The sequence below is a fragment of the Lepisosteus oculatus genome, chromosome 21, assembly GCF_040954835.1.
Source record: "Lepisosteus oculatus isolate fLepOcu1 chromosome 21, fLepOcu1.hap2, whole genome shotgun sequence".
Lineage (NCBI taxonomy): Eukaryota > Metazoa > Chordata > Actinopteri > Semionotiformes > Lepisosteidae > Lepisosteus > Lepisosteus oculatus.
Genome location: NC_090716.1, coordinates 13,139,760 through 13,155,798, shown reverse-complemented (window position 1 = coordinate 13,155,798; position 16,039 = coordinate 13,139,760). Strand labels below are relative to the sequence as shown.

Below are 16,039 nucleotides of genomic sequence, written 5' to 3'. Positions count from 1 at the left end.
CTATAATTTTTTTAAACATGTTAAAATTGCTGTTACTAAGTGTCAGTCACCTAGGATCTCCTCACATATCTACAGATGATATATACTGTATATATTCTACTGAATGTATTGTCCAAGTTGGTTACTTTACAAAACCAACAATGTTAACTACTCTTTTTCTGTTAGACATAAAAGACTCTTTGCTTTACTTGTGTGGTCATTTAGGTTTTGTTTTATTCCCACCACACATTTTTACCTGGACATGTTTACTGGGGGAATATGTGCTTGTGTTGTGTGCTGTAAGGGGCGGTAGACTTTAAGGCAAAACATGTATTTACTTCCACAGTGCAATATACCAATCCAACCATTTCCTAATCACTTTATCCTATTCAGGGTCATAGGGGGAGCCTGAGGCTATCCACATGACAGTATACACTCTGTACAGGACACCAGTCCGTTACAGGCAGACACACACACTCACACTAGGGCCAGTTTTCTCAATTAGTCTAGCAGAATGTCTTTGGAGTGGGGGAGGAAACGCACGTGAGCATGGGGAGAATATATAAACACCATACAGAGAGCGCCCCAGGAATTTAACCCCGGGCCCCAGCACTGCAAAGACGCAATTAGCCAATGTGCCAACCGCAACGCAATATACAGTATCTGCTTGAAAAAGATTTGGAAGGGTACAGTAAATAAATACTGCAATACTTAGTTTGAAACAATAAAATCATTATAATCAGCATCATAATAACATGCCCTGTTATAGTTAACTGTATAATTTCATTTGAATGTGGAAGTGTAAAGGTCTTGTGAAGATAGGTGATCTAATGAAGATGATGTCAGTCACAAATTTAATTTTTAATGTAATATTTAAGTAACTGAATTTTTAACTTTTATTAATGCAACTTATAAGGAACTGTCTTCAATGATTGAACTCATGTGGCCTCTGAATGTGTTCACAGGGTGTGCAGTAGCTTGAGGTTAGAAAAGGTGACACACTAACCAGTTTTTGCCAAGGTTGCAGCAGCACTGGGTGAGTTTTACTGGGGTTTTGCTCTGCTTTTTTGCTAAATGGATTTCTATTATTTTTCTGTATTTTCCCTGCCAAAACTGCAGTGTTTTGTAATCATACCATAAATGAGTACAGTGAAGCTTTTAATAAAAGCAGTTAGATATTTCTGTAGTAAGTCATAGTAGTTATTAAACTCTGTATTGGTAGCACACTGTAGGCACATGGTCAAGCACAATCATGGTCAGTAGTTGTCAAATGGTATGAAAGAACCATGGGGAAAGTGAGGAATTGGCACTCGGTGCTAGTGTGGTAAATTTGGGGAAGGGGTCTTGTCCAGGCTCTGCCCAGTGCAAAGTAGCTGGCTCCAGTCTCACCACCCCCGCCAGACTGTACAGCCCCTAGCTCTGTTTACACAGATTCCTAGTGTCACTACAGGACGGCCTGGCTTTGAAGAGGCAGAATGACTCATAGAGCAGGCATTTCCTTCTGTCACTGGAGCTGACATTCAGCACTGGCTTCCTGAATGCAGGCAATGTGTTTTGCTTTTGATTTTTTTTTTCCTCTGTATTCAGATTTGTACTCAAACGCAGAATCCTGCGGCTTTGTCCCTACCCTAGAAGAAAAAGCTGGCAGTGTGTGTGGACATGAAAGCGCTGAAGACACAATAACAAAAAGAAAATGAAAGTGATCATAGCAAGTGGTCATTGAAGGGAGAATAATTTCTGATATATTGAATGTGTAGATGTCTTTTAATCTTAATTTTCCATTTGTGATTTTGTATACCCCACAATCCTGTTTTGGATAAAGCGCTTAGAAAACGGATGGATGATTTTAAATGACAGATTTCACAGCCTACATCAGATGTTTCTCTTTCATATTCTATTCCAATCACACCCAAAGATCCCAAAAGCCACAAGCTGGAATACACATACAAGGTGACTTGGGGGAGGTGAATATCCTGCTGGTGATTGAAGAGGATGTCTTTGAATTACTAACCAAAATGCTGCTTGTGAACTTGTGGAACAGCTAGAAAAATATGCAATATGTCATTACTGAGAACAAAAAGATTCCCAATCAGTAAAACCAGATCTCTAATTTTGCTACTAAAGTCAATTGACAAAGAGACTGATAAGCAATAGACTTAAGCAGCTGCGTGAGACAAATCTAGCTGCAGTGTTTTGTACAAGTTTAAACCTATTTATTTTACTATTAGTCATTCTTGGAAACAGCAAGTTGCAGTAATCAAGAATGAAAAGGTCATTCAAGGGCATGTACAAACATCTCTGCACCCTTCCTATATTTGGAAGACATAAATTTAGAATTCTTTCATAAGCGATTTTCCTTCCTCATTAAAGATCTGTCCTATAAATCAAAAGAAAACTCCTTGAGTCCCAGTACATTTCTTTTCTCAAAAAAGTCAGTTTTGCCAGAAACACTGATTTCAAAACTCCAAATACATACAAAGCCAAGTTGGACTGTTGGCTGTTAGCTGTTCTGATTTATATCTCTAAAATTGTAAGAAATTTGGTGATTAGCAAACCAGTGCATTTGATTTAAAAAGTATTATAAATGGATGGATATGTAATGGTTACCTCAGAGGTTCCTAGGTCCTAAGTCCAGCCATCATCTGTTACTGTCCAGGCTTTGCCACTTCACCCCACTTCTCCAGTAGATACCAGCTGCACTGGGGACTGTGGGAACTCGCAGAGTGAAAGCAGTCCAGAGAGCCTTCACAGAAAACTTGCTGACACGAGAGAAGAGTCCAAACCAGGCAAATCTGAGATATTCCAGCAAATAGAATTTTACAATCAGAGAAAGATACACATTTATGACAAATAAAAAACTGATACTTAGAATGTATAGTTTTGTAAAGAAATTATTTTTTGTGTACATTGATCTTTGACTCATTGTGGTGGTTTAGTAATATTTAATAGAGTTGCCATTTTTTCTGAAGAGTTATTTTTGTGTCATGTTTGACCTAATATGATACCACAAACCTTGTTGGGATGGAGTGCAGTGGAAGATAATGGACAACCGGAAGAGACAGTATGGTGCTCGCCGAGAAACATTCCTCCTGTAATCCGAACACTGACAGCACTTGTCTTCTCGGCTGCTTGTAGACTCATGGTACAGGCATGGCAGGTGGCCTGCAGGATGTGCAATTTGAGGGATTTATTAAAGGGCTGCTTTAATTACACTGTGGTTTCTCCGAGCAGAAGGCCTCTGTGCGATGAAGCGGAAAACAGCTGGGCTGGTCTTGTTTGTACAGACAGACCAATGTGTTGAAAGGATCTTGGACAGAAATAGAGAGATGTATCCTGGACATCCTTTCTGTAGACTCTGTGTAGAAATGTACTTTCTATAAGTGGGGTGAACCTGGCCTTTAACCGGTTTCCAGTTGTGTTCGTGGGTTCCTCCAGTACGTGGCAATAATTACTATTATCAAGTGGCTATGAAACATGAATGTGGTAAGTTCAATGTGATCTTTATTCAGGGTGTGAAGTTTTTGCTCTTAATTCTGAAGTACCACACCTCAAAAAAATGGGGCAGCACTGTAGAGTAGTGGCAAGAGCTCTGGACTCTGATGGGTCCCATCCCATGTGAGATACTCTTGAGCAAGGTCCTTCCTTTACTGCCCCAGTAATGTGTTTTGTGTTATGTTATGTAATTTGTTTTACTGAAAGAACTCTTCTTCTAAATGTGCAGGAGAAGCCATGTGATCTGTTTGACCTTTTTCAGATAGGTTTGTTGTCTTTATTTTTTTGCCAGGAATTATATTTATAAGAAAGGTATAAACCGAACAAAACAATAACCCTTCTGCCCTGTATTTGTCAATATAAAACATAGTTATGTCAAAAGTACCCATGATTTAAGATGCTTATTAGAACTAAGACTAAACTTCAAACTATCTTATTTTGTCTCTATTTTACAAGCTGTGATGCAGTATCATACATTGACTTGTCTTCTTGACTTGGAGACAGAAAACAAACAAAATACAGTGAATAACAGCATAGACCGTGGTCAGAATGACCTTTTAAATGGCAGAATGGGAGTGTTTGGGTTTTTTTTAGCACTTGGTGAAGATAAGGGAGTCTTTTTTTTCTTCTTAAAGCCTGGAGTCCTGCTGGCTGTGTTTGGATAGAGTGAGTAATGTTTGATACTGAGCCCCACACACATTTACACAGAACCACCCAAGTAACCAGACTGGCCTTACATCAAGTCTGAGCAAATCACTCCCGTCCTACTGAAAAATTCCTGGACATAATTTAGATTTCAGTCACGCTTCACAGATGCCAGTAGCGTGTTCCTATGAAACCATGTCCTAGTAATCACTCTTACTAGGACAGCTGTCTCAGGTGTAGCTAGTGAGGGCAGAATGAGTCATGCTGTTACCTATTCAAAGATATGAGAGTAATGTGTGGTGTTGTAGGTAGAAAAGTATGATTCCAATGCCATGCGTTGTGTCTTTCTTTTTTGCATTAAAGAATTTATTTAAGGAGTTCTCTCGGCTGTGATATGTTTGTCTCAAAAGTTTAATACAAAGAAATTATTCCTAAATCCTGTCCTGTTGCCTGTTGTTTGTGCCATTTCAATGTTTTGTTCTCCATGTGTTTTCCAGGGTTTACTGAGATAGTTCAGAAAAAAATGACAATGTGCAGCTTGGAATTGCATACAAAAATGTTTTATTGGCATAGTTCCAAATATGGATCAGTTCTAAGAAAACCACAATGGACTGGGAATCCATGTTTTCCTTGCAATTCTTGCCCTTGCCTTGATGCAGGCACAGAAAGAATCACAGACAATGTCTTTGTTAGAGAAGTTTACAGAACCGGCAGAAGAGGATTCTTTCCTTTTCTTTGCCTGTGGGATTGATTTAGCCCAATACTCACATTTTAATTTGCTTGGGTAATCTTACTTCTCGTTGCCAAACTATCAGGTGATGCTGAATTTGGGAATAAATATAATTGAGCATTGATGGCACAAGTATAGAGGTTATAGAGATTATCACACATGGGGAAACTGCCCAGTGTTGGAAGCGATATCTTTTGTCACGTAGAGTTAAGGTTTATCTTTTCCTTTTGAAGGCAGAGCAGATTTTTCAGGTGTTAATTTCTAAATCATACCCTGTGATTCAAATTAATACATTTAATTAACTAGACTGTTTCTGCTAACCCCATGCAAGTTGTTTTTCTGTTGTAATCTAGCCGATTGTAAAAAGACAGTATTGGCAGTCATGTGATATTTGGTTAGACATTGAACCCAGTATTTTTGAATTTCCGGCCCTTTATTGCAGAATCACCTGGTTTTCTGTTGGGTAGGAGCCTTAAACTACTAAATTTCCTTAAGGCCTTTAATAGCATTATACTCTAAATACCGCTTGCAATAATATTTGTGTTGATATTTTTTAAAGACTATGGACGTAGTATGGTAGACACTTTAGGAAATATTGGAGGTTGTCCAATGGGGAAGACACAATAGATAGAAAAGATATACTGTAGGTGAGCAACTAAGAAATGGAGTTTTGAACAAAAGTACGGAAAGAGGTCAAACCCTAATCTCACCCACCTCCGCCTGCCTGCGGATTACTCTCACGCATCTTGCGTTTCGTTTTCTCGTCCCTCCCTCCCCCTCATCTTCGCCCTCCAATTTACTCCAATAAATTTCATGAATGGAATCATACTTCTTCTCTGCCTTAATTGTGGCTCAGCCAGCTACTGAAATAGAGTAGTACAAGCCACAGGCAAGGCAAAAAATTAGAATAAAGTGAGTGAATAGATAACTCAGGGGCCGGAGTGGTGGCACTGTGGCTAAGGATCTGCGCCTGTGACTGGAAGGTTGCTGGTTCATATCCCGCGGCCAGCAGAGGAATCCTACTCCATTGGGCCCCTGAGCAAGGCCCTTAACCTCAGCTGCTCCAGGGGTGGTGCATGAATGTCTGACCCTGCGCTCTGACCCCAAGCTTCTCTCTTCCTGTCTGTCTGCCTGTGTGTCTCATGGAGAGCAAGCTGGGGTATGTGGAAAGACAAATTCCTCATGCAAGAAATTGTATATGGCCAATGAAGTGATCTTATCTTATCAAATTCTTTTACTTCTGTGCATTACGTTGCAATGAATCAACTGCAAACTGAAGTGACTACAAAACTTCAGACTGCCAAGTTGGGACATAGATCTGATCAGCTGGTCGGATAATAGGATGATGTCTTTCTAAGTAGTTTTATGTTTAAAAATATGATGGCCCTTTAACTGAAGCAAAACCGATCTGTTCTGTGCTCAGGTCTTGAATCTTGAGTTAAACTAGCCATTGATTTTCTACATAAAATAAGCTGAAGTTTATCTTTGCCTGGATTGCTGGGACGCCTGAAATATTCCTTATCAGTGGAAGCGCTGTAGTTCAAGATTGCAGACTCCCCTACAAGCCAACGAGTGCTGTTGTTAAAAGTTTTGGCACCTGTGGTTTTGAAGAAACATGCTAAAGACAAATGTGTGACATCTCAGACTTGTAATTAGATCAAATAATGATACAGATAGAATTTTGTCGGTAGTTATTGTTATTTTAATTACATGTTTGCTGATTACCATTTTATTAAGACAGTTTGGAAGGAATGTCACAGAGTAAGAGTGACCCCGGGCTGTGGTTCTCACTATACTGTTTCTGTTTGTCTTTGTTTTCCATATCTTTAGGTTTAAAGAAAATAGAAACTGGTAATTATGTTGACGGTCTGCACATCCTTAGCTACAGTCTCTATCATTCTTGTATAAGCAGTTTGCTTTTGTTTAAGTTTCCCGTGTAACAGAAGAGGTACTTGTTTCTCAGCGGAGGTCTCCAAAAGTGTTTGGTCACTTGTGAATTTAAAATTTCTGAATGGTGGGAAAAATGTAGCCCAGTATTGCGATGGCAGAAAAAACAGACCAGCTCCGCGGAACAAAAGTAAAAAATAATAATTATAGTTTATGTCATGAAGTTCGTCGTCAACATCATCGTTATCATCACCGTCTTTATAGTGTCAGGTATCACTGTTCTTCGGTTCAAATACACATTCCAGCTACCAATGGACAAAACCCATAATCATTAAAGAATGTGCATCATCTTCTCAGAATATAAAATTTCAGTTCTTAAAGTTTGAATATGTTTTGGTGTCATTGTCAGAAAACAATTAGATTTGCTGTATAGACATTGTACTGAATGTTTTAGTACACCTCAAACAGACAGACTTTCAGATATTATAAACGGGGGCCTTGCATCTGATAATGTTGACATTATACAAGCACGGGTAGACATTGTAATTGACATTGGACACTTGAGAAGGCTTATGACTGGCTTGAGTGGCAATTTTTATTATCAGTTCTCAATCACATGGGCTTGGCCTCAGGATTCATTAATGTTTGGATTTTGTGTACCAGCCCTTCAGCAATGGTATGAACTGGCAGCCCCTTCTCTTTTTAATTCACTAGGCACTCGTTAGGTTTTTCACCTCAGGTTTGCCTCATCTTAAACTCCATCAGTCTACTTCTGCCCTTAAATCTCAGAAATCATTCTCCTATTCATTCTCCTGTTCTCCAAAATCTGCATTTAAGATGAAGAAATTTCATAGTATAACATAAAGTAAATATCCAAAAATCCTAAAAAGATGCTCTAACTCTTCACAGAGTTTACATGATTCCTCATAGACACTATCTTGTGCAGATCTGGGCAAAGTTGTACACAATTTTTGTACTGTAGTATTGTTTTCAAACAGATTTTTCTGCATTCCTCTCTTTTCTAAGCAGCCTCAGCCTCTAGAAGCAGCAGAAACAGTAAAGGTTGTGCATCTGCATTCCTTCCCTGCTGTCCACAATAGATCCTGTCATCACTTGGCATAATTTATATGGGTCAGACGTCTATAGCAACTTCTTCTTCACTTGATACTGTGCTCAGAACAGTAACTGTGAGGGGGGAGGGGGGGCAGGGAAAAGTTTCCCAATATAATATATATAATACTGTGGAGTGACAAGGCTTTTAAATTCCATTTTAGTTTGCTGCCTCCTTAAGCTGACTGGAAGCAGCTGCATGCAGGGAGTCATACAGGGAGTCATATGGTCTTCCTGTTATTGCAGTTGTTCTTTTTCTCATTTGGGGTCTGATCCTTTCACATCCTTGCTGGAAGTGGGGGCCTGACGCACGACATTCGAGCTTGCTGCTCTGTCGCAGGGGCCGTGTCGAGCCCGTTGCCCTGCTGTCCCGTCCTGTGAGGAAGGCTCCGACAGAGGCTGCACCGTGGGCGGCTTCTGCTGCTCCTGTGCCAGCTGCGCTGCTCGCCAGTGTTTCCCTGTGAGAGGCACTCCTCCTCCTCCTCGGAGCGAAACACTCTGCTCTCTGTTGTCCTGTGCAGGCGCCCGGAGTGTGGGAGGGAATGGCATTTCCTCCAGCTTGGGTTACAGCTCGGGCCAGGGGCTGCAGTGAGCACGCCGGCTGAGGCAGTGGTTCCCCATCACCTCTGACTTCAATTTTCATAGACCCAGGCTGAATCGCTGCTGCCTTAGCTGCAGTTATTATAGGCGTTGGTTGACTCCAAGACCATATCTACTCCAAGACTAGTTATCTAACATTTGTTTTCGAGACTTTTTTAAAAGCCTCGTAATTGTTGTGTAATTTTCAACATAAAGGGTCCCTAATATTGTTCTTATACCCCCCTATAAGACAGTTATTTGGAAGCTTAAGAACTTGTAGCCTCTAACATTCAGAGCTGTAAGTGACCGTCCTAGTCTTTGGGCCCAATGTGGAGAGTGTTCCATTTTTATAGCGCATTTGAAAGCATCAATCAGACGAGTGTGTACGAGTGTGACTGTGAAGAAATTAAAAGGCTGAGACTTGCTCTTTGTTTTTGGTGTTTTTTTGTTTGTTGTGTTTTTGTGACCTACAAAGTAGGATATTTTTGTATCGGTGGATGGCTCCAAATATCAGTTTTCTCTTGTTTATCTCTTCTTTTCTTAAAATTATACATAATTGTAAGTGTAATGAGAGCCCTTCTCATTCAGCAGAAACTAATTTTGGTTAATTATGGGCCTGTATGCCAGTCCAGCCTGGGTTTTCACATGGTAGACAGTGTGTAAATGAAAAATGAAGTGTCTCATTGCCTTGTGTCTTTCAGGGAATCTTTTGCAGCATTTGTGGCAGCCGGTGGAAGTCTTGTCAGCACTATCCTTGTTCAGAAATTCATTCCTAAACATACTAAAAACCAGGCTGGAGTGCAGAGTCTCACTGACAGTAAGGTCCTTATAACTGCGGTTATGTACATTGACTTACAAACAAGCTGTTTTCCTAGTACATAAATTGTGTTTAAGATCAACTGAGGCTTTGTTAATAAGAAACTAAAGTGTTTTACCAATGCATACAGCTGTTCTTGAGCTCACACACTATCTCTACTCATTATGAGAAACATGTTTATTCCTGGTAATGGATGTGGCACCTCAGAGCATCTCAGAAGTACAGGGACTCGAGGCTGGATTACACCTTGAATGCTGGAGCAGTCCAGTGCAGGACACACCCAAAATTTAAGACATCAACGATCTTAACCATCTTCTCATCGGAAGAAAATGGAGTGCCCAAAGAAAACCCACATGGGCTCAGAGGAAACAGGCAAATTCCACACAGAAAGAGCCTTGGTCTGGACCTGAACCTGGAACCCACAGCACCGTGCTGGCCACACCATTTCCAAATAGTGCAAACACTTTGTGGAAAACATTCATCTGCTCTGCATAAAATATCCATCCAGACGTATAACAATGTTTAGACTGAAAACACAAACCTTTTCTTGCATGAAAGATGCGCCAGATTTTCTGTACGTCTGTAAACCTATGACTTTTATTCCAGGCAGTGATTAAAAAACACAAAGGTTAGTAATCAGTTTTACCCTGATAAACACTTCTTCATTGCAGACAGGCGACCCAGAATGCATTCTGGAGCAGATTGTAAACAGTTTCTGGTTTTCTGTATAGCTCTACATCCTTGGCTCCATCCTCTCTTTGTGTCTTTTCTTGTCATGGTCTTTCTCTTATTTGGGAAAAAAATATTCTTTGCTGTCATGAATATTATTTTTTTTCTCTGCAGTGGTTGAATATTCAGGCAAAGCCATCATTATGTCATGTGTGAAAGCGATAAGCCTTGTTGTTAAAATGAACAACAGCTGTGGTGTAAAATATGTTTTACAGTAATTTAATATTTTAAAGCCTTTCGGGTGAACTAGTTCAATGAGAGGGACAGAATACAGTTGTGCATTTTGTGGGGAATCTGTGCAGTGAAATGAAGACTTATTTAGTACAGCCCCTGGCAGTTGTTTGTGCTCTTCACATAAATGATGGCTGTTGATAATATCTGCTCCACAACATGAAATGCAGATTCCTGTAACAAAGACGCAATTGAGTAGCCTTGTTGCCACCAGCTTATTTTAAGTTGTTCTATTTCTTCCTACAGTGTCCGCCTCGTGGTTATTGTCTGCCACAGTTATACAAAATGTAATAACCATTTCAATAAATCAAACAGTGTCTCTAATGTGAGGTGATGTTTAGGACATATACTGGCTCAAGCTAATTTGAAATTAAAAATGGAAATGTTACACCAGTAAGCTGACACCAGTTGAATCTTAAAAATATTAACATGGATATGAATGTATTACTTTCACCAAGAATCAACATGGCCATGATATCATATGAATATTATATTATGTCCATTGTAAAAAGATGTTAGGGCACTTTGTTTTTCTTCATGAAAGGAGCTTGTTATACATGGTGCTATATTAAAGTCTTGCATTTTATTTCTAATTTTACTTTGGTAAAAAATTGCCCAAAGGCAAAAAACAGACAGAAAAACAAACTATAATAATCCCTTTTGAAATCTCACTTTTTGAAAGTCTGTTATCTCCTTGGGTTAACTGAATTGAGCTTTTATTTTCTAGTCACTTACCACAAACCCACCAAACTGCAGTCTGTACCAAGCACAGAATTGTGAACTGTCTGCGATTGAATGTTGATAAGTGTTGTTGAAACATTAAGATCGGTTTCACTTCCGTTGTTGTTGTTTATAATACACAAACCTTGTTGGTGTCGCTCTAGAGAAGGCTGGGACTGGCTCAGTGTTTAACCTGAGTGAAATCACACGGCTCATGAAATTCCCTGGAGTCCGCAAAACCTTTGCAGTCAAGATCATATCAGGAGTGCCCCAAGGTGAGAAAGAACCAGTAATGCTCTTTTTGTAGAGCATTTATGATATATTCTTCAGGGTCTTCAAATCAGATTGATTTTTGTGTATAGTTTTGATTAGTCATAATTTGCAAATGTTTTTTTTTTCCCACAAACATTTAAAATGACTAGTTATTTTTCATGTAAAAAGAACTTGGAAATTTCTACCATCCACTTGTTCCAATCTCGTTAAGAAATTCTGCGTTTTGGCAGAACCTTTTTCTGCATTTACTATTTCCTGGATCGTTGGCTGCCTGATTATTTAATACTGATATCTATTTCTACACACTGAATCTTTAAAATGCATCTAAGAAAAATGGCAAAGGGTTTCAGTTCTGTAGAGCAAGGAGGCCAAAATTGTCTGTGACTAAATCATCGCATACAGTATATCAATCTCACATCGCTTGAATCTCAAACCACAAGATGTGCTCTGCAATCATAGGTTTGAGGTCACTTACCAGTCTTCAACTTAAAAATTGCCATTCTTAAGACCTAAAATATTAACACAAACATGTACAAAACAAATACAGGTACTGGTCTGTCGCCAGCAATACCACTGAAATTGACACACATGTGAGCTTCAACTTTCAACTACAAATCTTCCTTTTTTTCCTGTTAATCTTTCAAGGAAGGAATGAATTACTGCTTTGGAAAGACTAAAAAGTTTCATTCTTGTTTTTATTTCCAGATAGCATCCTTCATGGTAGACATGATGTTGGCATACTGTGCTTAGAATAGCTCTTTCATTGTAAATAATGAAAACACGAACTTCAGAGCTCCACACTGCTTTCACCTCCCTCACTGTACTGAAGCAAACTCTTGGACTTCATTCTCAGTGCAAAGAATGGACCCTTGAGCTCCAAGTAACAGGAAATTCTTAAGACATGACTATTTCCTCAGTGAGGATGCGGTTTCACTCCATCTGATGTTTTGATTTCTTGAAAGATTTGTAAAGGAATGCAAATAAGGATGAAGAAAAAAAGTTGGAAACATTTTCTGGAATCTAAGATTGTTATTTCTGTATTTCACAATTCTCCAAGGTGAAATCAGCAGGATTTAAATTATACCATACACCTGTGTTATACTGTACATAAAGATTCAGAGCTGTGAACAAGGCTGTGAATGTTTTCGTTTTAATGAAGTATTTTAACTCTCTTTATCTTGTCTTTATCATTTAATGGAGATAAAATTATGTCTAAATAACATATTCTCTTTTAAAATGACATCCTGACTAAGTGGCCCACTGACTGTTTTTGAATAACAGCAGCATAAGAAAGAAAAGAACAAATACGTCTGAATAACACAGTGGGACACAGCAGCATTAACGAATGCTGGGTACAATCAGTATGTTTAAATATAAGTTTTTAATCTCACTGCAAACAGCCTCAGACTCAAAGGTGGGCAGTTTCAGCTTCCTCTGCAGATTGAGAATGCAGGATTGGCTTGCTTGGCAGTGACGAGCTACTGCATGACTTCCAGCCACAGATGGGGATTGCCTGCTGTATATCCGATAAACGATGAAGGATAATGCAGCAGCTGGAATATTTTTCATTATCTTTCCAGTCTGCTTCCTGATCTCTTGCTTAAGATCGATTTCCTGGAGAGGCCACATTTTCCAAAATTAGCTAAGGGCCAGACAGGCCCAAACTATTTGTATGAAGGTGTGAATATTTACCAGTATAATACAAATTCTTCTGGACTGTGGTGGAGGGAATGTCCCTTGTTGTGTGTCTGGTGTTCAATCACTCATCCCCCTCTCTCCATGTGCAGGTGTCTTTCAGGTGATGTTCTCCATCATCGCCATGGACTTCTTCCAGCTGCAGGCTGAGCAGACTGGCTACCTCATGGCCTATTTTGGGGTCGTTCAGATGGTAAGAAGGGTTTCATCTCCGCTCGTTCTTACTGGAAGGGGTTTCATTTCAGTCCTCCAGCTGTAGAAAGAAAACAGTAATGACTCAATAGTTCTGGCTTTTCCTGCTCTTGTTAGCATGTCTAGTAATGTTCAATCATGAGAACTCCATTTTGAATGTAATACCTGGCATGGCGATATGATTGTTAAGATTGGGGTCTCAGAATGAGAGAGTTAAGAATTAACCTGATGTACTATTTGCTTGGTGGGTTTTACAAATAATGATATGTGGTAGCAGATGTTGGAAAATGTGCTGTGCTGAAAGTTTGTAAATTTATAGAGGTGAGTGAAATGAAGGGTTAACATTTTCCTTTAATGTAAGAACTTGGCAATCTGATTTTCTTTTGCATGGTCGGTAGTTCTAAGTACCTCTCATGTACCTCTCAAAGACATTTTCACATGCATAAAGAATAAAGACCAGGTAATAATTAATCCAAGTTATAGCTTTTGTTAATTAAGCAATAAAACGAATATTGGGTGTAACAGATTGGTAACACCGAAGTGATGAAAAGCTAGCTCTCAAAGTGCTGAGAATGCATTGAGCAATCTATTAATTAAAAATGATCTCAGTCCATTTAGAAATCCATGTGTGATTGATGTAAAAATTCATGTTCACTGTTTTATTCCTGACGCGAAGGCTGCTTTGTTCCTTGAGAGAAAGATTTTTCATTCTTTATAAGAACCATTGTTATAAGGGAAGATTTTTGTTTAAATTATAGGAATTAGACAACGTAGAAATGTCCCACAAGACTATCTAAATTACATAGTCAAACTTTCTGTAATTTAGTGAAAATAATCCAGGTTCCCAGCATTTATGGAATAGTACATACTGTTCAGGTTTGTGGTTCTGTGTGCTGTTGATACAGTTTGCTTGGAGTTATCCCTAACTGAAACATACCATTTCCATCCACAATGAAAGTTATTTTACTCCTGGGCTCAGGAACAATTCTGCACACAAAATCACTGTAGCTTCTGTGGCCTTGCATTCACGCCTGTAATTAGCTTCAGAGCTCAGTAAAACGAGCAATAAATCAAGGCACTCTTAAAAGGAATTCTCCTACATTAGTATGTTCTTGGTTGTGTTTTGTGCTGTATAATTTTGAGGGATTATGAAACTCAAATTTGGAATATTTTCATTTTTCTCTGTTACTATGTATTGTTTTGGCCTTAATCACAACATACGCAAAGAGGAATGTAGAGGTTGTTGTGTTGTGAAGGCTTCCATATTTCTGAGAAAAAAATCATAATCTTGTTTGGAATTTTCTTGTCTTGAAGAAGGTTTCTTAATCTTAACAACCTTTTCGATAAATTCTTCACTCAGAAGACACTGAACTTTACCAAACTTTCCAACTTCTGCTTTATTCCTTAGTCATAAGCCCAGAAAACACAAAAGATTCCCTTTACTCTGGCTGTCATCACCTTAATCCAGTTTTCTGGAAACTCTGAATTACAGATTAAAATGGTTTTATGTTTGTATTTTCCTGTAATGTATATCTGTACATCACACACAACCCAGTTTTTAATTGCATTTACATATATTGTCCATCCGTCCATTTTTTGACTTCTTCTTCCAATTCAGGGTCGTGAGGGAGCCAGAGTCTGGCTCAGGTCAGGGCAGTAGGCACAGGTCAGGGTACACCCTGGATGGGACGCCAGTCCAGAACAGGATGGACACACAGTCACTCCTAGGGCTAAATTCTCAGAAGACAATTAACCTACAGTACGAGTATGTTTTTGAACTGTGGGAGAAAAGAGTTTGTGAACACAGGGAGGATGTACAAACTACAGACAGATAGCACTCCAGGTCTGGAATTGACCCCAGGTTCCCAGTGCTGTAAGGCAGCAATCCTAACCATGTTGCCTCACATATATTTACATGAAGTAAAATACAATTTGTAAGTGTGCTTTAAAAGTTAAGTACCCCCTTATGTAAATGGAGTTATCTTGATCTCTGGCTGGGAGTATAGTGGTTTACCAATATTAGTGTGATTTAGAGTTGGCCCCACAAGAGAACATGACCTCGTGATAAGAAAAGTTAGAACCTGGCTTCTCCAATTTTCAGTCAAAACACCTCACTGACAAAAATATCTTATCACATGACTCAGTGAGTAGGCAGGCTGGAGGAGTTTAGACAGACTGACCATCGGTCACTTCTCCCACCTCCTTTCTTCAGTGATTTATGAAAGTGAACATGACGCATCTACAGTAGTAAACAATTCCAGTGCACAGTAAGCAGTGGGTCGCTCATGGTAAACAGTCTTGAAAGAGAAACATAAATTCAGAAAGGTAGGCATACGTCTGCAGACACAATCCGAAGCGGTAATAAGGACAGTTTAATGACCTAAATCGAAAGATAAGAAAACCCCAAATGTTGTACATAAGCAGTTGGAGTACTGGATAGGTCCCAGCTGTTGTATCCATGAGCATGGTACTTCTCTCAGATTGCTTTAGTAAAAATTCCCATATCAATCAGTCTGAATGGAAATTGCTTTGGATAATAGGGTCAACCTAACAAAATGAAAATGTTTGGAACTTACGGGTTAGAAGTCTGAGATCTTATACACTTTACACACCATGGCTCTATTAAATATTTGTACCTTTGGTTTTCAGGTTCTTTTTGTACAGTACTTTGGAAAATAAGAGTGTTGATAAAACCATGCAGTGAGAACTGTAGATACTGTAAGTTTGCACAAATGGAAACTAGGAAATTCTTTACATTGTGTAGTTGGAAGGACAGAAAAACTGACCAACAGATGATGATGGATGTAATGACTGGAACCTGTCTATTGAAATTGTTCCCACTCTTGATCAGTCTCCAGGCTGATTAATCCTCTCATTGCAGCTCTGAGGTACTACAGGGGTGTCCTTGATTGACCAGTATTGCCTAGTAGTGTGTTGCAGACCTCTGCAGTCTTAAATGA

At 39.2% G+C, this 16,039-nt stretch overlaps 1 protein-coding gene across 2 annotated transcripts in view; it reads left to right on the top strand.

Annotated features, from left to right (window-relative positions):
* slc22a18 (solute carrier family 22 member 18) overlaps positions 1-16,039 on the top strand; it is a 47,660-nt gene that overhangs the window by 18,272 nt on the left and 13,349 nt on the right. For both annotated transcript variants that reach the window (XM_006642563.3, XM_015338393.2), the window contains exons 6-8: positions 9,124-9,239; positions 11,084-11,194; positions 12,980-13,080. In XM_006642563.3, coding sequence (XP_006642626.1) covers positions 9,124-9,239; positions 11,084-11,194; positions 12,980-13,080 — 328 coding nt within the window. The remainder of the gene's footprint in view (positions 1-9,123; positions 9,240-11,083; positions 11,195-12,979; positions 13,081-16,039) is intronic.